Source organism: Merops nubicus, unplaced genomic scaffold (assembly GCF_000691845.1).
Source record: "Merops nubicus isolate BGI_N331 unplaced genomic scaffold, ASM69184v1 scaffold16080, whole genome shotgun sequence".
NCBI classification, from domain to species: Eukaryota; Metazoa; Chordata; class Aves; order Coraciiformes; family Meropidae; genus Merops; species Merops nubicus.
In genome coordinates this window covers 1-26,543 of record NW_008584955.1, presented here as the reverse complement: position 1 = coordinate 26,543, position 26,543 = coordinate 1, and the positions used below count along the sequence as shown (strand labels likewise).

General features: G+C 47.6%; 1 protein-coding gene across 1 annotated transcript; it reads right to left on the bottom strand.

Moving 5' to 3' along the window:
- Window positions 1-262: 262 nt before the first annotated feature.
- Window positions 263-26,217, bottom strand: PRPF6 (pre-mRNA processing factor 6; the record flags this gene model as incomplete). The annotated part of the gene is made up of 20 exons (XM_008945990.1): window positions 263-573; window positions 1,497-1,623; window positions 3,553-3,667; window positions 6,776-6,867; window positions 7,352-7,485; window positions 8,283-8,459; window positions 10,320-10,439; window positions 11,416-11,554; window positions 12,648-12,769; window positions 13,587-13,709; window positions 15,341-15,559; window positions 16,032-16,150; window positions 18,915-19,077; window positions 19,275-19,431; window positions 20,223-20,317; window positions 21,019-21,174; window positions 22,746-22,922; window positions 23,778-23,856; window positions 24,499-24,617; window positions 26,049-26,217. Coding segments are annotated over 20 exons (2,755 nt in total), but the record flags the coding sequence as incomplete, so codon positions are not given.
- Window positions 26,218-26,543: the final 326 nt, after the last annotated feature.

Sequence of the window (26,543 nt, the reverse complement as noted above, 5' to 3'; positions counted from 1 at the left end):
CCCCAGCAGAGCTCCACTCGCCTCCTTCAGCAGCACCCAACCAGCTCTGCTGAGGAGCCAGCACCTGATGGGCCCAACCCGACGGCTGCACCATGCTGGGGGAGAAAGTGAGGAACTGCTAAATGTTCAGAATCCTTAGGAGCACTAATGAAAGCTTCTATTTACACAGGGGAAGCTGGGAGTCAGCTCAGGGGCTCTCAGGCTGCTCCTCCCTCCTGCGCGACACCAGCAGCGGAACTGAGGAGTTCTTGGTGTGAGCAGAGAGGAGGAAGCAGCTTCTCTTTTTAGGAGAAACATCTTTCCTATCACCACCAATCCCCTTGTCCTCTGAAATCTGTGCCACTGAAGGGTGAATGCACCAAAAGGGGGCAAGCAGGCGAGTCCTGCAGCGAGGACCAAGGCAGCTGAAGCCAGCAGGCTCTAGAAGGTGTTTTTGAGCTTGGCTGCCACGAGCACGAGAATCTCTCCAATCTTCTTCTGCCAATTCTCTATGTCCTTGGAGACATCACACCAGAGCTCCCCGTGGCGAGGTTCAGCGTTCTCACAGCGCTTCCTCACCTCTTCTTGTTGTTCCTATGAGGAAGAGAAAGGACAGTTGGCAAGTTTCTTAAAGTTTGTATCAGCACACAACGATTTAACCCCCCCCTCCCCAGCTCAAACACTCTTCCAAAGCTTATGGTGGTTTGTTTGGTTTGGTTTTCAAGGCATTTTGGAGGCCTGAGTCAAAATTGAGAGGCAGCCAACCCCCCTGCCCTGCAGAACAAACTGGTGGAATTAGTCAAGTGAGTTTTGGCTGCAGCAGAGAAACTGCAGCAGAAACTTCCTTTGCGTTACCACCTGCATGAGATCTGTCAAGTGAGAGGTCTCTCTGAAGTCAGAAGATAAACACTCCCACCATTTCAGTAATACCAGGCAGTAAAAACTGCCAGAAGAGATTAGAACAGGCTGTTCCCCTCTGGCTGTGGCCACGTGCAACCTGTACTTGACACTTGGGAGGAAACGGGACGAGCTGCACAAAGCCAGCACCCCAATCACAGGAACATCTCCTCAGACAGAGCTTGAGTTTTACAGAAGGAAGATTGATTTCATAGATTTTTGCACCAACTAGCATGACTGCAGGTGGCAAATCAGCCTGAAAGAGAGCTTGGCTAATGACAGAGCCTCTTACAAACCCCCCAACAGGCCTGTTGATGCTCATTCGTGGCCAGCCGTGGCCTTGGTCCCTGTGTGCTCAGCCCAGTGCTGTGGCAATTCCCCATTGAGTTTTACAGAAGGAAGATTGATTTCATAGATTTTTGCACCAACTAGCATGACTGCAGGTGGCAAATCAGCCTGAAAGAGAGCTTGGCTAATGACAGAGCCTCTTACAAACCCCCCAACAGGCCTGTTGATGCTCATTCGTGGCCAGCCGTGGCCTTGGTCCCTGTGTGCTCAGCCCAGTGCTGTGGCAATTCCCCAGACTAGGGAACCAGCATGGGCCAGGGATTTTCTCTCACCTCCGTGCCATGCTGGAGCTCAAATTTGTAGAAGAAAGCCCAGGCATCCCCCAGGTCAGAGTCTATCTTCACTGTTCTGTGGAACCATTCTCGGGCCTTGGTTATTTTACGCTCACTCCAGAAGAGCCTGTGGAGAAAAGCAAAACTGAGTCAACAAACAGCTCCTCTAAAGAGCAATTTGTCAACCCACAAGCACTCCAACCTACAGGCTCCACAGATATTTCAATTCTTTGCTCACCCAAGAAGAAAACAGATTTTGGAGGCATCTGCTGACTGTCCTTATCATGGGAAGAGACACGAGAAGATCAAAAAGAACATCCAGAACTGCTCTAAACTCTCCTCACAGTGAAGCAAGTTAAGTTAGGCCCAGGAAGAGAGAGACACCCTGAGGAGGGAAGTCACCACTCTCCAAGCTCCATCTCTGTTCCTCCAAGCTCAGCTTTGACCCTCTGAGCTCCATCTTCGACCAAGCTCAAGCATTTCTAACTCAACTCCTTCATTTTCCTGACCCAGATTTGGTGTAGGCAGTCAGGACTATATGCCTACATCTATTTCCCCTCCTCCAATTTCTTACATTTCAAGTCAATTTTAGCACCTAACAATAACTAAACACCTTCCCACCCCTGAAGCAAAGCTCCAGTGGAGCAGACCCACCTGACAAGGAACAGAGAGCATGGAAAAGCTTCCAGGCTCACATCCCAGCCCCACTGCTGCCATTCCACTCAGGAATTCTGCAGTTTCTCCCCAGTACTGAACCAGCTGAGTCAATAGTCCCTTGGTTTCACTCCTCTGCCCTCAAGAGTTCATTTGAGCTAGGAAGGTCTTTATCAAATCAGACACTCACCCCTCATAAAGAGCTTAACCAGTCATAAAGTTTTACAGCTTATTTGATTGTTTTTAAGCCCTATAATACTCTTGATTGTTCCCTGTTAAATAAACTGTGATTTAAAAGAGCACAACGATAGCAGAGGCTCAACACCTGCAGGCAGTGGCTGATTTCAGCACCATCTTTAACAAAAGTTCTTCACAGATTTGTGGCTCCCTGGTATTACTGCACCTACAGGCAAGTCTCAGTGGGAGGTGGAAGCTGTTTGTGTTGGGATTAGCTGCTCAGCTCTGAGGTGGCACCAGAAGGGGCCTGGAAACCATCTCCATAAAGCACAAGTTAAATTTTTTCTCCCTTGCTGCTAAGGCTGAACAAGGCAGCTGTCATTAGCTGGCAGAACCCAGTGTCACAGTCACTGGAGTGTATCCTACAGTTTTCTTTGGCTTGGAAAAAGGAGTTGTGAAAGAACTGGGCAATGGTTTAGGCAAAACGCTTCCTGCATTAACCTCTTCTGGGGTTCAGAAAGGAGGAAAAGAGAGTTCATCCTGATCACACATCAGATCAGAACAGCCACAGCCTGAACCAACCCTCAGAGCAGCTCTTCATCACTGGAAGCATCACTACAAGACAAGAAGATCATTCCTAGTGGATTATCTTCCTGTTCCAGAGAAGCAAACTAATGTGAGTGGCAGTCTCTGTTCCAGGAAGGGCCACAGCTGAATAAAACTGACACAGAAGAAATTCTGAAGGGGACAAAGCTGCAACAGGACAGAATCTAGCTCAGGATTAAAAACACAATCTGACAGGATCTGGGATGGAGAGAAAGAGGAAGAATAAAAACTGTAAGAGAACCACCAAAAATTGTCTCTAGTTACAGAAACACTTAAAAGACATCCTATGAAAGACACGCTTAAAACACAAATACTAAGTTCACTTGAAAGCACACTGAAATCCCTTTCCAGGGACACAAAGGGAGGGATTTCCAGAGTCCCAACACCCAGCACTGGGAACCAGGCTGTGTGTGAACATGGTGTTGACTGTGCCATGGTCCCAGGGCCCCCAGGACAGCCTGAGGACAGGCTGACCTCCCCTGCTTTGGGAGGGCTCCCCGCAGTTCTAGGAGACAGCTTCAGAGCTTGCTTTGGGAACAACTGGAGCTGCCAGAACCAGCGTTTCGTCACGGGGGCACCACACACAGACAGTTTTACTCCATCAAGCAGAGGCACTCACTTGGCCACAGCCAGCAGGACGTGTGGGTCATGTTCACACTTCTTCAGAGCATCCACGCTCTTGGTCTTCCGTTGCGGTCGCGCTTCAAGGAAAATTGCCTCTGACCACAGGATTCCTTCAACAAGCCAAGCAGGGAGGTTGTTCAGTGTTGTTTCTGAGATGAAGCCTCCTCATCCCAACACCAGGCCAGTGCTCTCCAATGCAGCAGCACCACTGCCCCCCAGCCTGGGGGTGAGCCACGTCCCACCCTCACCCCAGCTCCCTCCCTCGCAGGATCGCAGAACGCTCTGGGTTGGAAGGGACCTTAAAGATCATCTTGTTCCAACCCCCTGCTATGGGCTGAGGCACATGGATCTGATCAATGCTGATCAATATCTAAATGGTGGAGGTCAAATGGATGGGGCCAGACTCTTGTCCTGTCTCTGGGCACCACTGACAAGGAGCAATGGGCACCAACTGGAACCCAGGAGGTTCCATCTGAACAGGAGGAGAAACTTCTTTGGTGTGAGGGTGCAGAGCCTGGAGCAGCTGCCCAGAGAGGTTGTGGAGTCTCCTGCTCTGGAGAGATCCCAAATCCACCTGGACAACATCCCAGGCATTCTGCTGGAGTAGGGGGTTTGGATGAGATGATCTCCAGAGGTCCCTTCCAGCCCTCACCATTCTCTCATACTTTCCACTAGATCAGGTTTCTCAGAGCCCCATCCAACCTGGTGTTGAACACTTCCAGAGATGGGGCATCCACACCTTCTCTGAGCAAGATGTTTCAGGACCTCACCACCCTTCTGGTGAAAATCATCTTCCTAATATCTAGTCTGAATCTACCCCTGTCCTATCATCACATGCCCTTCATTCAGTACTCTGCATTCTATCCATCACTTGCACCATGCAGGACCTTCAAATCTGAAGGTCTCTGGCCTATAACCCCTTGCAGCTCCAGCACTCCTTGTCCTCCTGTGCCCCAGCCCAGAGCTCATGCCTTTCAGATGAGATGTTGTGAGCAGTGGAACAGGGGAGGGGAAAATCAGCATTTCAGAAGTGAAAGGTATCCATTTGTCTGAGGAGAAAACTGCTGTGGCAGAACAAGTCCCAGAAGGTGCAAAGTAACACCACGTGGAAGCAGTTTCAAGACTGCCAGAGAGCTCCACAGTCTTATGGATGCTGGCTCTCCACACCCCTGATGAAGGACAGAGAAGGTCCAGGCAAGGTGGGTTTAATCCCTAGTTCCTTTTGCTGCCAAAAGCAGGAAAGGAAATATGCTCAGAGGAGCATGAAATCTGCAGCTTCTCCTGTCAGCCAGCCACACCTGCTGAGCACTTCAAAGCAAAACCTGCAAGCTCATTGCTGCCAGGACTCTCAAAACCTCTCTCACTTCCCATGAACTGCACCCTGGGAATACACCCAGGCTCTGGGGGCTGCAGGGACAGGCTGGAGCAGGACTCTGCTCACTGTGTGTTGGGTCAAGCCTCACCTTTCAGGCCTGCTAAGGACATAAACACCAACAGATCTCAGATTTACTTGGTGCTGCCTGACTGCACATCAGCCATAAGCAACTGGGGATCCATTCAGCTATCGATGGACCCACAGCTCTGGTTCACATGACCATAGGTGTCCAAGCAGCAAATTCCTCCAGGCTCTTATTCTGGTTTGCAGAGTTTTAAGATAGAGTTGGAAGCAATTTTATTTAAACAAAACCAGAGATCCTGCTGCCCATTTCCATAGCAACAGGCAGATTCTGTAAAAAAAAAAGCCTGTGGTGACAAACACTCATTAAGTCCTTCACAAACCAAAGCAGGGGCCTGGGTGGTGTTGCTTCGTTGACCCACGCACATGGTGAGCAGCTTGCAATGAGTTTATCATGTCATAAAAGTCACTTAATTCCCAATTATTTCACTGGGGCTTTATCAGCTGACAAACACCTTTCAAAACCCAGCCTGAAGGTGAGCTAAAGAGGTCCTGCAGCAGACTAAGACACTTTGTAGTTATGTGACATCTTCTCTCCAAAGATGTCAACATGTTTAAATAATTAAGTCTTCCTGTAAATCTGCCAAAAAATAGGGAAGCATTATGCACTTTCTCCTCCCATCCCAAGAGGCAAACATTGCTGGTTAGAACCAACCAGCTTGTGCAAGAGCACAACCAACAGTGAGGGGTTGGGGGGTGGCCAGAGAAGGGCAACAAAGCTGGGGAAGGGTCTAGGGCCCAAGTGTGGGGAGGAGCAGCTGAGGGAGCTGGGGGTGCTGAGCCTGGAGCAAAGGAGGCTCAGGGGAGACCTTCTGGCTCTGCACAGCTCCTGACAGGAGCCTGGAGCCAGGGGGGGGTCAGGCTCTGCTCCCCAGGAACAAGGGACAGGACAAGAGGAAACGGCCTCAAGTTGCCCCAGGGGAGGTTGAGGTTGGACCTGAGGAACAATTTCTTGCCCTGGAGGGTTGCCCAGGGCTGTGCCAGGCTGCCCAGGGCAGTGGTGGAGTCCCCACCCCTGGAGGGGTTCCCAAGCCATGGAGATGTGGGGTGAGGGACACGGGGCAGTGGGGACCTGGCAGTGCTGGGGGACAGTTGGATTTGATGAACCTTAAAGGTCTCTTCCAAGCAAAACCATTCTGTGATTCTAGGGCTTACATTATATGACCTATTTGCCTTTTCTTAAATAAGTTAATATACTCAAAACCCAAGACTACATATTTATGGTACCTGCTCCCCTAGTCATGACAGCAACTGAAATTTGCTGCCAGCACAAGTTATCCCACCCAGCCAGTGGTGCAGGCAGACCAACACAGGGAAGTCTCCTGTGGCCAGTGGTACTCAAATGAGACAAGGAAAAAAAATCATTCTTTTCCCACTGAACTTCCCAACCACAGACACCCAAGAGTCTTCCTTCCATTTTGAACCTCATCAGACTTCTACAAGCTTCAGAGAAAAGCCACCACATCCAAGATGCTTTCCCAGGAAAGCTGGAAACCAACTATGGAGCACAGATCCAGTAATACACTGGATACTGCAGCAAAATGGGACCAGCACCACCCCAGGGCCTCTCTGGTGTGAGACAGGACAAAGCAACTGGGATTATTCACAAAAAAACCTCAACATTTCATTTGCAGAAGTATGACTAACACCTCTCAAAAACACAGCATTCTGAGAGCTGGCCAGAAAGCACAGCTTGGAAAAAGATGTGTCTTTATCAATTGGGCAAAATAACTGGTTTAGATAGAAATGAGACCCAGCTCACCTGAATTGGGGCATTCTTGCAATGCCTTGGCCATCAGAGTATTTGCAATATTCTTTAGCCCAGCTCTGTACTCGAGTCGCACAGACTCCAACCTGAGAAGGAAGAGACTCAGTGATATTTATGACAACATATTCACCATGAGAAAACAAACAGTGAGGGCATGAAGGTCACTGGAAATTGCCAACATCTGCCCATTTTCTGAGTGTGTGTAGGTGACTGACATCTTCCCATTCCTCTCTGTCTAAAAATAAACACGACCTTTGCTCTATAAGAGCCCAGATGAAAAACAATCTGAAAAAGGGACTCTAACAGAAATGAAAGATCCCTGGTGCTTCATGCTCTATGCACTACAGCTATGAGGAAAGAAACTAGTTCCCAGCTCCTTGGAGTAGCTACAGACTAGCCAGGATCACCAAAGAATTTCTGGTGCCCAGAAAAAACTTGATAGTTCAGAAGAAACTCTAGGATGGGCATGGTCATAAAGTCCAGGCTCAAATGCCTGCAAAAACAAAACAACCAGCCTGAAGACTGCACTGGCTTTGTAGCCCAAGCTCAGTTCATCTTCACACAACTCACCAGAGATCTGGGTTCTTTGGATTCTTGAGGCGAGACTTTTCCAAGATGGCTCTTGCTCTAGTCAGCTGCCCAACTTTCTCCTCCAGCCTGGACAGCAGGAGCCACAGGGGTATGGAATGGGGGCATTTCTTCAACTGTTTAAAGAGAAAAAAGTATGATAATATGAGGATTTGAAAAAAAAAATAATCTTGTAGCTCCCACAGAAAGAAATTCCCTCCCTACACCCTTCTGGAGAGCTCAGAAGAGACCAAGTTGATTGTGTTACTTGAATTTCTCCCATATCCAGAACAGTTGGGTGCACTGACTGTGACATCCCAGAGCCAGAGAAAGAACAGACCTCCCCTGGTAACACAGCCACAGCTTGGGCTCTATCTGGAGATGGAGAGTTCCTACCCATACCCAAACCACAGCATGCAGGAACCCAGCTGCCTTTGAAGCCTGGGAAGCCATGAGGATCTACCAGCCCTGCAGAAACCTGCTCCCATATCAGTTTCATCCCAGGACTTTCATTATTTTCACAGTTTCAGAAGCACCCATAGCCAAGGACACCAATTACCACTTAAAAGAGACACAAGCAAGCTGCAGGCCACCTCCTCCACCAGCATGTATCTAAGAGCTCGTTAGGAGGCTTTGCTTTTAAGAGTTCTGCCTTTAATCTTTACAGGTCTCAGAGAATTACTCTGCAATGCCTTTTCTCCTAGCACAAGGAGTCAAGCACACAGCAAACTCTTTGCAAGCAGCAAAGCCAATTTTGCACATGGATGCTGGGCAGGAGAAATTCTTGCTGCTTGTTTCAAGGTCCTAACTTGTTTTTGTTATTATTTTAACCAACGACAGAGAGAACAGAAATCATGTCTTTGGTTAGTCTGGGATGGAGCCCTCTCCATTTGGAGTCAAAGAGACATCTCTCCACAAACAACATCCCTCTTACCCCTTGATTATAAGCCTCCCTTGCTCTCTCCACCAGCTCCTTTTGTTCCTCGATTTGTCCTTTCATCATCCACAGTTTGGGGAAGTCCTCGTAGTGCTTCAGGGCTTCCTCACAAAGCTCCTGGGCTGCAGCAATGTTCCCAAGCACCCATTCTAACTTCACCGACTTCATGAAGACCTGAAAACGAACCAGAGCTGTTTATCATGAGGTGTTTATCACAAGATGTCATCCAGAGCCACCTGGAGAAGCTTGAGAAGTGGGTCCCACGTGAAACTTGCACCTAGGTAGGGACAATCCTCCTTATCAGCACAGGCTGGGGGATGAGGTGATAGAGCAGCCCTGTGGAAAAGGACTTGATGAAAAGCTGGAGATGAGCCAACTGTGCACTCAACAGCCCAGAAGGCCAATCCTGTACTGGGTGGCATCAAAAGAAGCATGGTCAGCAGATGGAGAGAGGTGATTCTGCCCCTCTGTTCTGGTGCCCTCAACACAGGAGACACATGGACCTCTTGGAGCAAGTCCAGAAGAGGCCACAACAATCCGAGGGCTGGAGCACCTCTCCTACAAGGCCAGGCTGAAAGAGTTGGGGTTGCTCAACCTGGAGAAGGCTCCAGTATGACCTTCTGGTGGCCTTTCAGTACCTGAAGGGGCTACAGAAAGCTGGGAAGGGACTGGTTCCAAGGGCATGTAGCCACAGGACAAGGGGCAATGGTTTTAAACTAGAGCAGAGGAGCCTTAGGTCTTGATGGGGTTCTGAGCAACCTGATCTAGTCAAGGATGTCCCTGCTCCCTGCAGGGGGTTGAACTAGATGACCTTGAAAGGTCCCTTCCCACCCACACCAGTCTGTGATTCTATCATCACTAGTAGCCCCTGAAAATCCATGAGTCTGCCAGCACCATGGGTTCCCACTTCCCAACATTCATCAGGAGGTTATTAGCTAGCTAGAGTTTGAGATAAAATACAAAAAATAAAGGCCAGGATTAAATAATAGTGGGAACAGATGATGAGAGAGGTAAATATGGCAGGAGTGGAAGTGTGATCAATCCATCTCTCACCTATTAGCTCCCAGCTGACATCTGTGTCACCTCTGTATGAAGAGCACAGCTCAGAGCACAACCTATTCACACAGACCTGAGCCTGCTTCACCAGCACCACCCCATCTCCTTACATTCAAGCTCCCAAGACCACTTATCCTTACTTACAGCTTCAAGTTGCCATTGTCCTGCTAACTAAACTGGTACCAGTGCTTTTCTGCCCCCAAACCACTTTCTTTTGGCTACATGAGGAAGTCACAGCTGAGAAACACACCAGAGACCAAAGGCTCTTTCACTGCTCTCTGGTCCTCATCCTCCTCACTCCCAAACTCACCCCACCATGATTTCACAAGAGAGGCATCAAGTCTGAGAGCAGAGCACGAGCCCCAGCTGGGGAGAAGCTCCCTTGCTGACCAAGGAGGAAGGGGACAGAGTAAAGAGGCAGGATGAAGCACATTTGGGGCAGGGGACACAGGCAATGGACACCAAACTGACTTTTCTTCTACTTGGACAACTTAGAATCTATGAAAAACTGACCATCAACAAAGTTTATCATACCACAGGTAACTCTAGAGATAAACAGAGGAGTGGAACTTTAAACACCCAACTCAAGCAGAGCCCTCTGTAGCACAGAAAGTCTAAGTGAGTCTTCTGTGAAAGTATTTTCTCTCCCTCTTCTTTCCAAGGCATGTTTTTATGCAACACGACCATTGTACAAACAGCTGTAAACTGGGAATTTCCTGACTTTTACCATTTATGTAAAAAAAATTGAAACCCTTCACTTGCTCCTGGCCTTTTTTTCTCCCCCCATCATGCCACGCTCTGGTGTCGCAATGTGCTGGAGGAGAGCTGCAGCAAGGCAGCCACATGCCCACAAAAGGCAATGGCAAGGAGCCATCTGCTCCATTACCAGGGCTGCAGGACTGAAGGAACTTCTCCTTCCACCCCAGCTCTCCCCGTGGCCCAGAGAGGTCTCATCTTCTCCCCTCCACCCATCCTCACCCTTGCAGTGGGGGCACTGCTGCGAGCTTTTGCCAGCAGCCTCCTTGCTCTTTCATACTCATTGTTTTCTGACTCCAGCTTCACGGCAGCCAGCCAGATCTCCTCACTGTTGGGGTTGGCCTGCAAGAACAGAAAACAGACAAATGCACCCAGTGAATCAACAGCAGATTTAATCCTCTGTTTGATCCAGATTAAAATTGAATTCAGAGCTTTGTCAATCCACACCAGGATTTTTTTTTTCCTTCTTCAGTTCAAGCTCCTCCCAATCTTCTTTTTGACCTTTGAAGTTTATAGAAATTCTCCAAAACAGATGCACAGCACAGATAGATGCCAGTTGAGAAGCTGGATGCTTCTCAACTGTTGACAAGCATTAATGCTTGATCTTCTGAACTTCCAGTTTAAATACTGGAAAGAGCAGAGGGTTTGCCACAATGAGACCCTCCTATTATTAACCCCCAGCAAAAAAACCACCCCAAAACTTGAATTCCCAGCTGAGGCCTGTGAACACTCCTCCAATAAAAGTCATCAGTGGCAACCACGTCAAAAAGTTTTCAGGATGGTAACAAAAAGCACCAAGGACAGATTTAGGGAGTATCTTTTACACCTTCCAGCTCAGGACCTGTTATTTGGTTTTGATTATCTCTTGGCCTTCAAGCCTTTTTCCTGGTGTTAGAACTACACAGCTCTGCCCACCTTTCTTCCAGCCTCCAGCAGACAATTCCCTTCATTTTGCTGTGGATGAGTGGGTTTGGGCCCAGCAATAGGTAATGCAGTAAGCTCATTAATTAGGGCAAACCACTACCCTTTTTAATGAGGAGACAAGAGGGTTCTCATCCACGACTGGCGTGGGTGGGAGCCATGGAGGTAAAATTAATGCTTTACAAACTCAGAATATGGCATGGTACTGCTAAAAAAGCAGCAATATGCTCTTGCTGCTATGTTAGAGGAGAACATTTCCCCATGTAAAACAACCAGAAGAGAGCAGGAGCCTCTGTCATTCTGCAAGGCAGCCAGAGTCAGGTGCTGACAGGAAGAGCCTACTCTGTGTTCACCACCAGTCTTACTTAACACCCCCTCCCAAGTGCAATAAACCCACCTGGAAAGCCAGGGCCAAAATGCTTCTGGCTGCTGGCACATCTCCTGCCAGCCACTTTGATTTGGCTCCCATGAGCCAGAGCACTTCTGCTTTGGGACAGTGAGCAACAGCCCTCTGCAAAAGAGCCTCCAAGGATTCTCTGAGACAAGAAAGAGCAAGTTAGTCACTGGAGCTGCTGCCAGAGGCAAGCTCTCACACACCATTTCCACTATCACCCCACGTTAGAAATATTGTTGCAAAGTCCAACGTTGTAAACCTTGATAAGTCGTTTCATAACAAGGAAAAGGGTGGGGTCTTTTTTCACAAGGGTTCTGAAATCAGCACCCCACAAACGGCTCATTGTTCAGACACCTTTGTGTGATAGTGTCTGCAGAAAGACCTTGCACACAAACAGCTCCTGTTTTGGAAAGAGCTCTTCTTCTTAAACCTTAGTGGAAACCAAGACAGGAAGTTTTTCAGGTTTATTAGATGAAGCTGGCTTGATCTTAGTGATTTTTTTTCTCCCTCATCTGGAAAATATACTTCTCAAGTAGAACTAGGGGCTTAAAGCCACTCACCACTGAGAAATACAGAAGAACAACATCAAAAGCAAAGACACTTGTTCCAAAAAAGACAAAAAGTTTGAATGAGATTCTGTTTTAGCAGAGAATTTAGTAGTGTTGGCTTAATGGTTGGACTTGATGATCTTAAAAGGTCTCTTCCAACCTAAAGGATTCTATGATTCTAACTCAGCATCTGCCACCACTTCCACCCAACAGCTTTGTTGGCTGTAATTAGGATTTAAGTCATTCTATCATCTTTAAGTTATCCATTGCACAGACTGATTTACCCTAAACTTTGGGCAGAAAGTTTCAGGTGTGTAAAGCTTTATGAATAACTTTAAAAATAGAAGGCCTGAGCTGTGATGGTGTTTCAGCAATCTGAATTCAGAACGTGCTACACAGTCACAGCATGTTTAAATCAGCAAAGGCCAGAGATGCTGAGACAACTTCAGTGATGAAGCAGCTCACCTCTGAAAATTACACTCACACTATTTCCAGGTGGTTGGTACTCCAAATTTCTTCTAGAAAAGCCCTCTCACAGACAACCATCCTGGCCTTGCCTATTCATAGCTGTTTTTACCACGTAACCCCTATTGCCAAAGAACTTTTTATGACTTCAGGGCTCCCCTTGGAGCTTTTCTTCTCCCCCAGCCTACCACCCCTCGACCCCAGGACTCTGCACACACGTACCTGGTGCCATGGTTCTTTTCAAAGTAAGCTGCCCTCAGCCACACACTCTTCTTGCTTGGGAAAACTTGCAAGGCATAGGCATAAATTGCCCGGGCACACTCCAGAGCATTGTGAGCAACACACTAAGGAAACAGAGATCAGAACTGGGTCAGTTTAGGGTTGCATTGAAAGCAACTGCAAGATTTGCACGAGCATAACTCAGCACAGGAGTCAGTATCTCAGGGTAATGCATCAGTTAAGGTATTATACAGAACACAACAGTTATTATCAGCTTTTGACAGGAAGCAGGGAGGAGATTTTCAAGCATCCATCCATCAGAACACAAGTATCTGTGGGACTGGCACAAACAGGCCAGCTTGAAACATTAGGAAGGCACTGCAAAGGCTCTCAGCTTTGCAACTTTTAATTTTTTTTTTAATTGCCTCCCTACTCTGTAAGCCCAATTCAAGGGCATTTCTCATGCTGAAATACAATTAGGGTTTTAGAGCATGTTCAAACTGCTCCCTGAAAGCAAAGACAGCCTAGTAAAACTTACCCACCACGCTGTCCAGTCTCACATTAACTCCTGAGCTACGTTTACACTTTGAAATTCAACTCCCAGGTCCTTTAACCAAACCCTCAACCTCTGCTGATGTCATAACACAAAAAAAATAACCCACACCAAACCCAGCAAGTAATCTTATCCCAATCCCAACTTTTTGCTTGGTAAAAATCCCAATCTCCAATACAATGACCTCCTGAGAGGCACACTGGGAAAACACAGGCTGGTGTCGTGGGACTCACCCACTTTCACTGATTAAAAAAAAACATCATTTCATAGAATTATAGAAGGTTTTGGGTTGGAAAGGACCCATTTCCTAGGCTGCAGTTCAATTTCCCTCAATTTAAAGCAGAAATCAGAACCAAAGCAACAAAACCCAGCACCCCAGCTGGACGTACACTGTCTGCATCTTCCATCCAGGTGTGCTTCCGATCTTCCTCCTCAATCCCAATCCCAATCACAGCTCTCATGATGGCCTGGCACGTGGCCACACTCCCAGCTTTGTCACACTCCTCAGCATCCTAGAAACAAGAGGAAAACTCTGCTCACTTTGAGAGCTCAGCACAAGAAGGCAGAAGCACAAACAAAGGGACACTGTGGGTCGCTGACACCTTGACAATCTCTCTTTAAACACACAACTGGTGAGCCTACACCCAGCAGGAAGGTGCTGTGGGTGTACACTGAACTCAGCAGAAGGTGGAGAAAGAAACAAAGCCCAGCAACTGTTTCCACTCAAAAGGAATAAGTGTGACAACGTGGGACCCTTCCAGCCTGAAAAATCTCCTCTCACAGCTCTGAACTGCCCCGGGGCTGGGCCAGGCAGGGACCTGGCCACTAAAAAAACTACAAGAATTTGAGAAGGAAAAAGTTGTGACATCAGAAGGACTGATCTCCTTACAGCATTGGGTTGATTAAGTCTCAATGAGGGCTAAGCAATACCTGAATTTAGACTAGCACACCCTCAAGCAGTGTGAAGTGAAAGCTCTCTCAAAGCACACTGGAGAAGTGAGGGTTTCTGGCACACAAAGCTTTCAGAAAGCCAAGCATGTCATGCTTCAACTTGTCAAAAAGCCCTCTGATCAGGTAACAAATGGAACAGCTCTACCCCAAAAAGCAACTCGAGAAGCCAACCAAGCAGAGACTGTGTGATGGTTTTTTTAAACTGAAGTTGAAATTAACCTTTAATTGCTTTACTCCTGTAAAGAAAATTATAGTTCTTTTAGATGTTAACAAGGACAACTCTTTAATATTAAAGACTTTGCTCATTATCAATGCTCTTTTAAGCAGTGTGCCAAGAATACTGTGCTGCCTTGACCCACTGTAAGTGATTTTAGGACTAAAATGGTTTAAAGACTTATGTTTAAACCAAGCACAGGGGGAAAGAGGCTCTTTTAAGACAACCATGAAGCCCTTTAGAAGGCAATGGTCTCTGAATTGTCAAACTCAAGCACCACAGCTTTCCAGTGTGACCAAACCACTGGAAAACTCCTACAACTTCTTGCTACTTTTCCAACATGGAACAGCAAAAACACAGCAACATGGGATGAACCTGCACAGAGGTTGTGTGTTCTAAGTGTCACTGTACCACACAGTTCCACGTGGGGGTTGTGGCCACCTCACACAGCCACAGGACTACCAGCCAGTAAGGGACTAATAAAATACTTCCTAAGGGACTAATAAAATACTTCCTAAGGGACTAATAAAATACTTCCTAAGGGACTAATAAAATACTTCCTGCCTGCTGCACATGAAATATTTGGATTGACTCCTTACCACGCTATTGACAAAGATTTCTTGGGCAAGCAGAGACTTTTTAAGCCAAAAGAGACCTATCCAAAAGCTACCTAAATCCTTCACTGGAGGCTTAGCACCTCTGTTCTACTTAAGGCAGCAGCTGCTTCAACTTGAAGCTGGTTACCTTCCAAGACAGAAGTAAAGCAGACCTTCCTCAGCTCAACGCACGCAGCGTCACCCCAGAGCATCCCTGATGGCCTTGACCCTGCTCAGCTTTTCAGCCTCACCTCCTGCATCTCCATGGGGATCTCCACGGATGAGCCTGGTGTCAACTCACTCCACCCTACAGCACCTCACACCAGCAGCCTCCAAAACAGAACCTGGAGAGTTTGGGCTCTACCCAAAACCTAGGAAATACCTGTATCCACTGCTCCCTGTTGATTTCCACGCCGTTGGCCCTCAGGGATGTGATGGCTCTGTCAATGATCTTCTCCACCATCTGGGTGTTTCCATTGGCCTCCTCCAGTTTGGCAGCAGTGATCCAGATGTGCCTGTCCGTGGGGATATTCTCACGGGCTTTGTTGAGGACTTTCCTGGCGTTCTCATAGGTCTCCAGCCTTGCCAGTGCCAGCCACAGCTGTGGAAGCAACAGGAGATGCATTTTAGGTCACAACAAGGAGGTGACAATGTCACCACAGGGCAGCAGATAAGCAGCTTCATGCTGTTTGCTGCTGGTTGGCAGCTGTCCTCAAGCAGCACAAGCAGGCTGCAGAAGAACAGTGGAGAAATAGCAGAAAGTCTTCTACTCTCCTTAAAAGTTCAATTCTCAGCCCCTCCATTTGCTGCACTCCTATTTTCTGTCTGCTTCACCTTTTAAACAACTGAATATTAGACTCTGGTTCAGTGTTTTAGAAACACACAGCTTTGGTTTAGACTGCCCAGGCAACTAAATCTAGAGGGGAAAAACCCCACCCCAGTCCACTCCTCATCACACCCTCCTCACCACAGCACAAAGCCCACGCTGCTCTCACTCTGCCCCCTCTGTTCAAAGCTCTGCTGCCAAACTCCTCACATTGTGCAGGGGTTATTTTGCTTTTTGGGGAGCTCACCTCAACGCTGGTGGGGCAGCACTCCACAGCCCTACTCAGCATGATCCTGGCATCCTCAGGTTCTTCCAGCTCCACAGCTGCCTTCCACAGACGCACCGAGTTTGGGACGTGCTCAAGGGCTGGAGAGGCAACAATTATGTTAATCATGACAAAGTAGTTGACCAAAGAGAAGTTTATTTTTTTTTTAAAGATGATGTATTAAAGGCTTTGTCTCGTTACAGATGAAATTTCCTGTCCTGGAGAAGGGAGGGAGCTGTACTTATACCAGCTCTTCCTTCAACAATGAGAACTTAAAATCATAAAATAAAAATCTTACTTAATTATTTTAATTTGAAGCAGATTTTTTGGAGAGCTGAGGGCTCGTTCCCTGGACAAGCTGTAAATGTCTCCTCTCCAGTACAACACCCAGCTGAGCAATGTCCCCACACTCAGCCAATGAGGAGAACATGGAGGATCTGCAAAATTGGGTGCCCTAACCATGCTGGGTCTCCCTGTACAAAAAGGAGCATCTGGAACACTAACCAGTCACAAAACCTTGTTCCTTAGGTGTTGAAACTGTCCCTTCACAGTTTAGTTTTCCCACAGGCATTTCCTGACAGCTTAATGGATGCCAGGTTAGCTTCCCAACAACATTACTGGCCTGCTATGTGAAAATAAAAGAGGAGGATGCAGAAAAGCTTCAAGGTATCACTGACACTAACCAAGCCAAGGAATCCAGAGGACCAAGGAGATGCTTCTCCAAAATGGTGAGCACGACTGCAGGGCCACAGGAATGGACAAGAACAGGCACCTAAACTCCTCTGGAACTAGCCAGGCTTCTAGCAAGGCTGTTCCTTTCAGCATTCATAGAATCATAGAATTGTTTTGGTTGGAAGAGACCTTTAAGATCATGGAGTCCAACCATTCCCCAGCATGGCCAGTTCAGAACAAAACCATGTCCCTCAGCACCACATCTCCACAGCCTGGAAACCCCTCCAGGGGTGGGGACTCCACCACTGCCCTGGGCAGCCTGGCACAGCCCTGGGCAAGCTTCCAGGGCAAGAAATTGTTCCTCAGGGACAACTGAAACCTCCCCTGGGGCAACTTGAGGCTGTTTCCATCTTGTTCCTTGGGAGCAGAGCCCGACCCCCCCCGGCTCCAGGCTCCTGTCAGGAGCTGTGCAGAGCCAGAAGGTCTCCCCTGAGCCTCCTTTGCTCCAGGCTCAGCACCCCCAGCTCCCTCAGCTGCTCCTCCCCACACTTGGGCTCTAGATTCTTGCAGAAGCAGAGGCAAACTGCTGAGCCTCAACTGCAGAGCACACCCCAGCCCCACAGAAGCACACGCAGCATTTACCAGCAACAACACACGGAGGGTTTGAGGAGCAGGGACTGTTTCTCTCTCCTGGAGCAGCAGGAGATTTTTCTGAAGGATTTAAGTGAATAATAGCAGCCTGCCAGAGCTGAAAAGCATCACTCAGCAGGACAGAACACTTTTTCATAGAGGATTTAATTTTTACACCTCGAGATGCATTTCAAACACTTGGCTTGCTGGCAATGCAGTCAGAGAGGTTTGAAAACCCCAGAGGTTCTGCTGGAGGGCAGGAAAGCACACAGCCAAGAGATGAAGGAAGCACATGAAGAAACAACACTTCAGCAACATTACCTGGCAGTCAGTTTGGGGTTTTTTTCCTATTTTTAGGAGAAATAATGGGTTAAGCTGCCACTTATCTGTATATACAAACAGCTCTGAGCATCATGTTACTGGTGTTCCCTCAGTAGCAGAGCCCTGTGAAGCTGCTAACAGGCAAAAACTGGAGAAGGAATGCACCATGGTTTGTCATTCCACTAACTTCCATCAAGTAGGTGGCTCCAAAAACTGAAGGGAGATGTTTTCCCCTGTGCTTAAAGCACAACTCAGCACTCCATGTGCTTTCACACCAGATGCTCTCCTGCCTGAGCTGGGCTCACAAATCAATTTCTGCTCAGGTAAAAGTGCTTTTGTGTTCAGCATCTGTTCTTGGCCTTGAGAAGGACACACAGTGCCCCAGGAGTGGCACTTTGCAGCACACTGCTTAGCCAGAGGAAATATAAAAAGAAATAGCTAACACCTGAACTCTTACATCTTAAAACCAAGAAACCTCTAAGTGCCTTTCACCCTCATGCAGGAAGAGGTCTTTTCACCAGAGAGGTGCAATTTTACCCACAATAGTGAGATGTAGGAGGAAATTTACTTCCTTTGAGGCCATTGACTGCTTCACAATGAGCTAGTGAGTGGCTCAAATCCAGACCCTTTGCCCTGGTTTGGATTCAAGTCAGGAGATGTAATTGATACAGTTCAATAGTCATGTAGGATCTCACCTCCACTGACACAGGCACAGTAACTTAGAGGTAAGAATTAATACTGTGAACCTGTGAGGAAGACCTTGGTTCAGGACAACACCACCAACTGCTGCTGAAGAGATCATTGTTTGGAAAAGAGAGTAACTCCAGAGACAGAGGAAAACCTCCAAGTGCAGGACAAGAGAAAACCTAAGATTTTAGGTCAACCCTAGAGAGAAAAAGCTTCTTTGCCAAGAACACACAAAGCAAACCCCAAATCCAACCAGGCTCAAGGAGAGTCCCACGGCCTCTAAAGCTCCTTCACCAGGAATCACTGTGGTCTCTATCAGGTTACAGACAACCTGGAACTCCAGGTTTTTTCCAAAACACACTGCAAGGTGGCAGTTAAAACTCCCTTAAAGCACCACTTTTTAATTGCTTTCACCTACCTATTTAACTTTGACCAAGCTGAAATGGGTTTTGGCAAGTAAAAAAACTTATGGACAGTTAAACTGATGGACACCTCCTGAGCAATACTACCAGAGGGAGACCCAGACTTTGTTCCCCACCCCAGGGGAGCTCTCACCTTTCCTGAGGACACGTTTCTTGGCCCTGATATCAGTCTCCAGCTCTGCTGCCCTTATGTAGATCCTGACAGACTGTGGAAGGTGGCGAACAGCCTGGGCCACCACAGCCTTTGCTGTATCCCCAGGCTGAAGGCGAGCAGCTTCCAACCAAACATCTTCACTCTGTCAGGAAAAAGCAACCATCTAAACAGCCTTCCTTTGCAACAAAACAAAAAAAGTTTAAATTACAGCTTCTTGTTCTAATAGTGCTGATGGTGAAGCTGTATCAGACGCAGGCTGATAGAGCTGAACAGAGATGTTGCTGCTCGTAGCCACAGCCTTTTCCTGCTGTCCTGCAAGGGCTGAAAAGCAGTTCTGACCTTAGGGCACATCTCTGTTCCTTTCATGATGAGGTTTCGAGCCACTTGGAGTTTGCCAGTGACCTCCTCCAGCCGGGCTGATGCTATCCAGGCAGGGGGATGGTGGGGATTGGTCTCTCGGACTGATTTCAGGAGCAAACGAGCTTTCTTGATGTCACTGAAGGTGGAGGAAAGACAAGGAGGAAAAGTTTCAGCACCCTAGCAAACAATTCTCCTGAATCAATAAGCTCTTTACAGTCAGTTCTTCACAGCCAAAAGTTTCAGCATCCTAGCAAACAATTCTCCTGAATCAATAAGCTCTTTACAGTCAGTTCTTCACAGCCAGGCTCAAGACGCCCAGTAGCTGTGACCTCAAACCTTTCCATCCTGGTGACACAAAACAGAGAGTACCAAAAGCAGCTTACAAACATGCCCCCACACAGCAAGATCCCAGTGAAAACCAGGGAAGGATTTAGGTAACATTGTCAGGAATTACAACTCAGCACTTGCAGTTGGAAGTTGATCAACACAAGCACTGATTTAAGTCAAGCATTTGCATCCACTTCTGCACATATTGCTTTGCCTTCGATGGCAATTTGTTATGAATAGAGCACCAAACTTCAGGTCAGAGAGGTTTTTGGAGGTTGTTAATCAAGCCTAAATTAGCAGGACACAGGTACAATTAACCAGGTATTTCCTGGCTGGCAGGCAGCCACACAGAGCCATCCTTCTGGCATGTTTAGTCCAGGAGAGCATGGAAACAATCCCCACAATTAATGCATCCAGGTCAGATGCTAAATACCTCAGCTGAAAGACTAAACCAGATCTCATGTTCAAAGAATTCACCCTCCAAAACTCACCTAGCATCTTTTACACATCAAATGAAAGCCACCTGCTCAGAGCTCCATTTGTATGCAGGATCACAGCCACTGCTAAGAGGATAAATCATTTAATCCTTCTTAAACTTACTTGATATCTCCTCCATGTGTGGGGATCATGGAATTCAAGTCTGTCAAATATCCTTTTGGGTCCACTACAGTCTGGCCACTCACAGAGTCTGACACCTGGGAAAGGCAAGACAGTGCTGCTGAAACTCCCACTCAGAGCCCCACAACCTGCCTGCAGGCTGCTGCCATACCAAAGAAAACAAACCCTGGACATTTATCTGTTACCAAAAGCAAGGAAGGAGGAAAACACAAAGCTTTGCTCATCAGCTTTTATCCACTTCTAAGCTACACAACTTTAATATTAAGAATTATCACTGAAAATGAAGAAAACAAGGGGCTTGGCTTTCAGGCACCAAAAGGTCCTGCAGTCCTGGCCCATCTTTTTAGTTTAAATCAGATTTAGATGGAGGAAAAAAACACCAATGAAAAAGAACAGAGGTCAAAAACAATTTATGGGTAGCATTTTTCAGCATTTTGTGCTGCATCACAGCACAGGACAGAAGAGCTGCCTCCCCTGGTAGAACTGCCAGCACTGTTTGCCTGAAGCCCAGCTCTGGTCTAAAAGGGCAGAGCTTGTTCTCCCACAATGACCAAGACTTCCAGGGACAAACTATTATTCCTCAAGAAATTCTATTAGTGTAGAGGGAATGAGGTTTGGGGAGGAGGAATGCAAAATTAAATTCTAGTCACAGATGAGCTCTTTCTCCTCTCCAAGACCCAAGAAAATGAAAGACTTCTCTAAAAATCAGGCCCTGAAGAGCAGTGCAACACCAAGGCAGGGTAAAGCTGTGACAGATTCTCCCTTTCAGCACCCTTACCTGGCTCAGCCTCATATCCATCAAGGTGTTCCTGGCTTGGCCAATCTTCCTCATGTCCAGCTCTCCTGTCCCAGGTGTCATGAGGCCTGGTGTCATTCCTCCTGGATATGGAGTGTTCAAGCCCCCTGGATAGGGAGTATTCGATCCACCAAATTGCTGAAAACAAGAGTGAGAGAAATCCACTCCTAAAATACCTTCTGAGGTTTCAAAGGCAATTCAGGCTGTTGGCTGCTCTGCTCTTCTCCAGTGGCTACAGGGCAGAGATGCCAAAACCCTGTAGGTCACTCTGAAACTGTGGCTTCCCTGCATCACAAGACATTTCTTATACAGACTGGGCAAATCTGTAGGTAATTACACAAGTTTAGCCAAGTCACTGAGATAACAAACCAGAGAGTGAAAAATCTGAGCACAGGGATCTAAACCCAGTGAATTTAAACAAGAACACTGAGGTAAAGGCCCCATGGACATCTGGTGGCAGTCCAGGGCCAGTCAGCTGCTCCTGTAACCAGATGACCACAGGAGCCTGTGGCCATACAGCAACAAGCTAAATGATTTCACTTGCAGTTGACAGCAAGGCAACTAATTTTTAACATAATTGCTCCAAGGTTGAACCAACCATTAGGTGAAGCTGAACTTTATCTTCTGCTCCTTTTTTGCAAAATGTTGTTACAGCAGAAACAGATGTGGGTTATGCCCACTGAAACTCCTCATCCCCATTCTGCAGCCAGAGGAAAGGAAAAGAAACACTTTCTACCATTTTTAACCCAAGAACAGGTTCTCCCTGCCTACCCTCAAGTGTTCTCAGGGAGTGGGTGTGCACTGAAAGACCCCAGTGAGCACAGGAGGTTAACATCCACCCATCCCTTTGCCAGACTCAAATAACACCATGGTTCTTGGTCAAGCAGCATCTTCTTTTCCCCTCCAAATCCCACTAATGAACACAGAGCTTAACCCTGCTCTCTAATGACAAATCACAGACCACATAGAATCATAGAATCCTTTAGGTTGGAAGAGACCTCCAAGATCAAGTCCAACCATTGATCCATTAGGGCTCTAAAGTCCTCTGCTAAAACAGATCAGAATCTGTCAGGGTTGGAAGGGACCACAAGGATCCCCCAGTTCCAACCCCTCTGCCATGAGCAGGGACACCTCCCACTAGATCAGGCTGCCCAGAGCCTCCTCCAGCCTGGCCTTAAAGACCCCCAGGGATGGGGCCTCAACCCCCTCCCTGGGCAACCCATTCCAGGGTCTCACCACTCTCATGGGGAAGAACTTCTTCCTCACATCCAGCCTGAATCTGCCCACTTCCAGCTTTGCCCCACTCCCCCCAGTCCTGTCATTACCTGATAGCCTAAAAAGTCCCTCCCCAGCTTTCTTGTAGCCCCCCTAAGATACTGGAAGGCCACAATAAGGTCCCCTGGGAGCCTTCTCTCCTCCAGACTGAACAGCCCCAACTCTCTCAGTCTGTCCTCATAGGAGAGCTGCTCCAGCCCTCGGATCATTCTCGTGGCTCTTCTCTGGACACGCTCCAGCAGCTCCACGTCCCTCTTGTCCTGGGGGCTCCAGAACTGGATGCAGTGCTCCAGGTGGGGTCTCCCCAGAGCAGAGCAGAGGGGGAGAATCACCCCCCTCCACCTGCTGGCCACACTTCTCTTGATGCAGCCCAGGGTCTGGTTGGCTTTCTGGGCTGCAAGTGCACATCCTCAGAAGGTCTGCTGGGTACTCACCGTCTGGCGTGGGTCCACGGAGGTGTGGTTCTCCCCTGACTGTAAATGCTTTGCAAAGAAGCTGTCGGGCACAGGAGTCAGCTTCTCATAGCGAGGGTTCCTCTGGCGCTTGTTCCTGGCATCACCCACCTCTGGGATGCTCAGCCACTCCTCCTCTGTGACCTCTGCCAGCTTCCTCTGTTCAGACAGGAGTTCTCAACATTACTGCCACGATTTGCTCCTTTTTAACTGCTCTTATTCCTTAAGAGATGTTTTGTTTTTCCCACGAAAGAATTCAGATTAAAAGCTTAAAGGTTAAAGTCACATTTTTTTTTTCTAATCCAATGTACAAATGAATTAGATGCTTTTAGTTAGATTTTGGGTTTAGTCCAGACTGAGTTTTCAAATCAATTTTGTTATTAAACTCAGTGCTACAAATATTCAGATGAATCTCAGTGCCTGCAGCACTGAGTGGTTTATTACTAATCATTAAACAATAGCTTAAAGAACACTCTGTATGTCAAAGAAGCTTTAGAGTCAGGAGATCCTGTTAAGCAACTCCTCCAGTGCCAAGAAGTTACCAGTCTCCTGTAGCAATTTCTACAGAAGTCAGAATAAAGCATAAAACAAAAGGCTAGTATCAAAATTTCCCTGAATTTTGCCACCTTGTGTAGCTACAAGCAGAGTGCTCAGGAGGCAGAATCACTGTATTCTCCTCCAACCCTAAAAAGTAACTTATAAGCACCCCAAGTGTGACTCTGAACCCTGTAGTCAGTAGGGACAATACTGGTTTAAATCAGGGAGATTTCTATCAGCAACTGACTGAAAAATTGTACTGCAGTCCTCAAGAGAGCTCCAAACCCAGAGGTTCAGCACCACCAGCTGCCAGCCTTGCACTTCTTTCTCTATTTTTCCAGCAGAAATGCTTCCAATCTGGAGCACAATGAAGCATTTCCTTGTGAACACACCAAATCTGAGCAAAGGCATGCAGCAGGCACATCCACCTCTCCTGGCACAGAGGGAAAAGTCACATTTCAGACATTTGCTCCTTACTTTCAGGTCTGAGAACTGCTGCTGGATTTTGGGTCGCTCCATACGGTATTTTTCGATTTCCTCTTTCTCTCGTTGTTCCCTTTGGAAAAGGAGCACTGAGGTTATGCCCAAAGTAACACTCAGCAAGTCAGAGTTGATAGCACAGAAAAAATGTGACTGGGCAGAGCTAAGGCATTAAAAAAAATACAAATTTTGCATTTTTTCCAAGCTTAGATGATCAATATTATGACAGAGATGTCTCATCAAATATTAGGGTGTAAAACCAGCTGTCTCCACCCAAATGAACTCCAGTCTGGTACATCCTCTTACCTCCAGCTCAGGTGAGGAAAAAAAAAGTGAGTTTAATAAGCTCAGTAACACTCCCCAGTTTACAAGACACCCAACACAACTTTTCTACCATTTTGCAGTAGGGGTTGTGCCCAAACCAGGCACTCAGCACCTCCCCACATCATCTTAATGAGCTGCACCAAGCCACAGAACCTTAACGAACCCCAGTGGAGCAATTTAACTACATCAGCTCTCAGAGAGCTGTGCAAAACCCCCACCACACTGAAGTCAGACCCACAGGGCATTAAAACATGTAAGAAAATGGTGAATGCTTCCAAAAACCTACCCAGCAGACAAGGACAAAATCAGAACTGGAAAATGGAAGAGGTAGAGGAAGACTCTGAAACACCAATAACTGGAAACCCCCCCGTGCCCCTGCTGGAGCTGATCCTACCTTCTTTCTTTCCTACGTTCATCCATCCTCTTATCCAGAGCTGCATAAATGGCATCTGCTTCCTCATCATCTTTTTCATAGGGCCCGCTGGAGAACAGGCTCCCAGCATACCCATTGAACTAAAAATTTGGAGAGAGAGGGGGGAAAAAAAGAGGAAAAAAAGTAAACAGCAAAGCAGTACCCTCAGTTCAAAGCTCCTGTTGTGTTCCCCTCACAGTCAGCAGTCGCCCAGAACATGGGGAACACAGGAGCTGGCTGTTTGTGACAGCACTGCACCAGCCTAACACTTCCCAGAATGAAAGCTGCCTTCTCCTCCCACCCCCAGGGTTTATTCTCAGCATTTCACAGTGTTTATTCACAGCATTTCCAAAGCAAAGCTGCTTCTTAATTGCTTCCTTGTCCAAAATTGCTTCTGTGAAGCAATAACTGAGAGCCCAGTACAGAGCAGCCATTTTCTGCCATTCACCATTCTCCTTTTTTTAACCTACTGAAAGGAAGCAAAAAGAGCAACACAACAGGTACCTAACCAACACAGGCCACAAAAACAAACAGAAATTACATCCCTCAAAGCACTTAAATGAAGATTTTGTTTATGGATCTCTTCCCAAGTATCTCTGTGAGATAGAATCACAGAACCATTAAGGCTGGAAAAGACCTCTAAGGTCATCAAGTCCAACTGTCAACCCAACACTGCCATGAGCACTAAACCATGTCCCCAAGGGCCACATCTACACAGCTTCTGAATCCCTCCAGGGCTGGGGACTCCAGCACCTCCCTGGGCAGCCTGGGCCAAGGCCTCACCACTCTGCCAGGAGAGAAATTCTGCCTAATATCCAATCAAAACCTCCATTGGTGCAACTTCAGCCCATTCCCTCTCATCCTATTGTTACCTGGGAGCAAAGCCTGACCCCCACCTGGCTCCAGCCTCCTGTCAGAGAGTTGTAGAGCAATAAGGTCTCCCCTCAGCCTCCTCTTCTCCAGACTAAACACCCCCAGGTCCCTCAGCTGCTCCTCACAATCCATGTTCCCCAGAGCCCTCACCAGCTTCACAGCCCTTTTCTGGACCCACTTCAGCCCCTCAAGGTCCTTCTTACCCTGTGGGGCCCAAACCTGCCCCCAGTGCTCAAGCTGTGGCCTCCCCAGTGCCAAGTGTAGGGGCACAACCACTTCCCTGGTCTTGCTACACATGCTATTTTTGATAGAGGCCAGAATGCTGGTGGCTTAAATAATTATTGAACCACATATAACTGAACCACAACATGTGGTAGAAGAGGAATAAGTGGGATAATTTAACCACAATACAAAAAATTTAACCACAATACAAAAATTTAACCACAATACAAAAATCCACAAGCACTACACCAATGTGTATAAGGTCTCAATCACTAAATACATTTAAAAAAAAAGACCAAAAAAAGTTTGTTGTTTGCCAACAACAGGAAATTCTAGCCTTAAAACCTCAGCTGACAGGTTTCACAGCAAGACAGCAAGGAGCTGAGGGGCTGGGGAGGGGAAAAAAACTATCTCCAGCAGCCTGGAGAGGGCATCACCTCGTCGTAATTGGTGTCGTTCAGATCTTCATCATCATCATCAGCCGTCTGGTTCTTCTTCATCTGATCCCCCACAGTCCTCTTGCCCGGGGGGGCGTGGCGATCGTCCACGGGGTCGTTGGCATCGCGGGCGGGGCCGATGTCGGAGCGGGTGGTGAACCCTGTGGCTCTGGGGGGGGCAAACCAGTGTAAGGACACCGGCAAACAGGCCCCACACCCAGGGAAGGGCAAGTCCTGGTGCCACCGACGCCTCCCTCCCGCTGCTCCCACCACAAACACACCAGATTTAACGGGTTTTAAGGAGGTCCCACGTCCACACAGACACAAAATCAGGGGGAACACAATCCCTCCCAACCCAGCGGCGACTAAAGCACCCAGGAACTCATCCCCGGGGCCAGGCCCGCGTTTAAACATCCTTTAAATCTCCTCCCCTCCATCTAAAGCTCGGACGCGGCCCGGCTCGGAACGATAGCACCGGAGAAGCCGAGCAGGCCG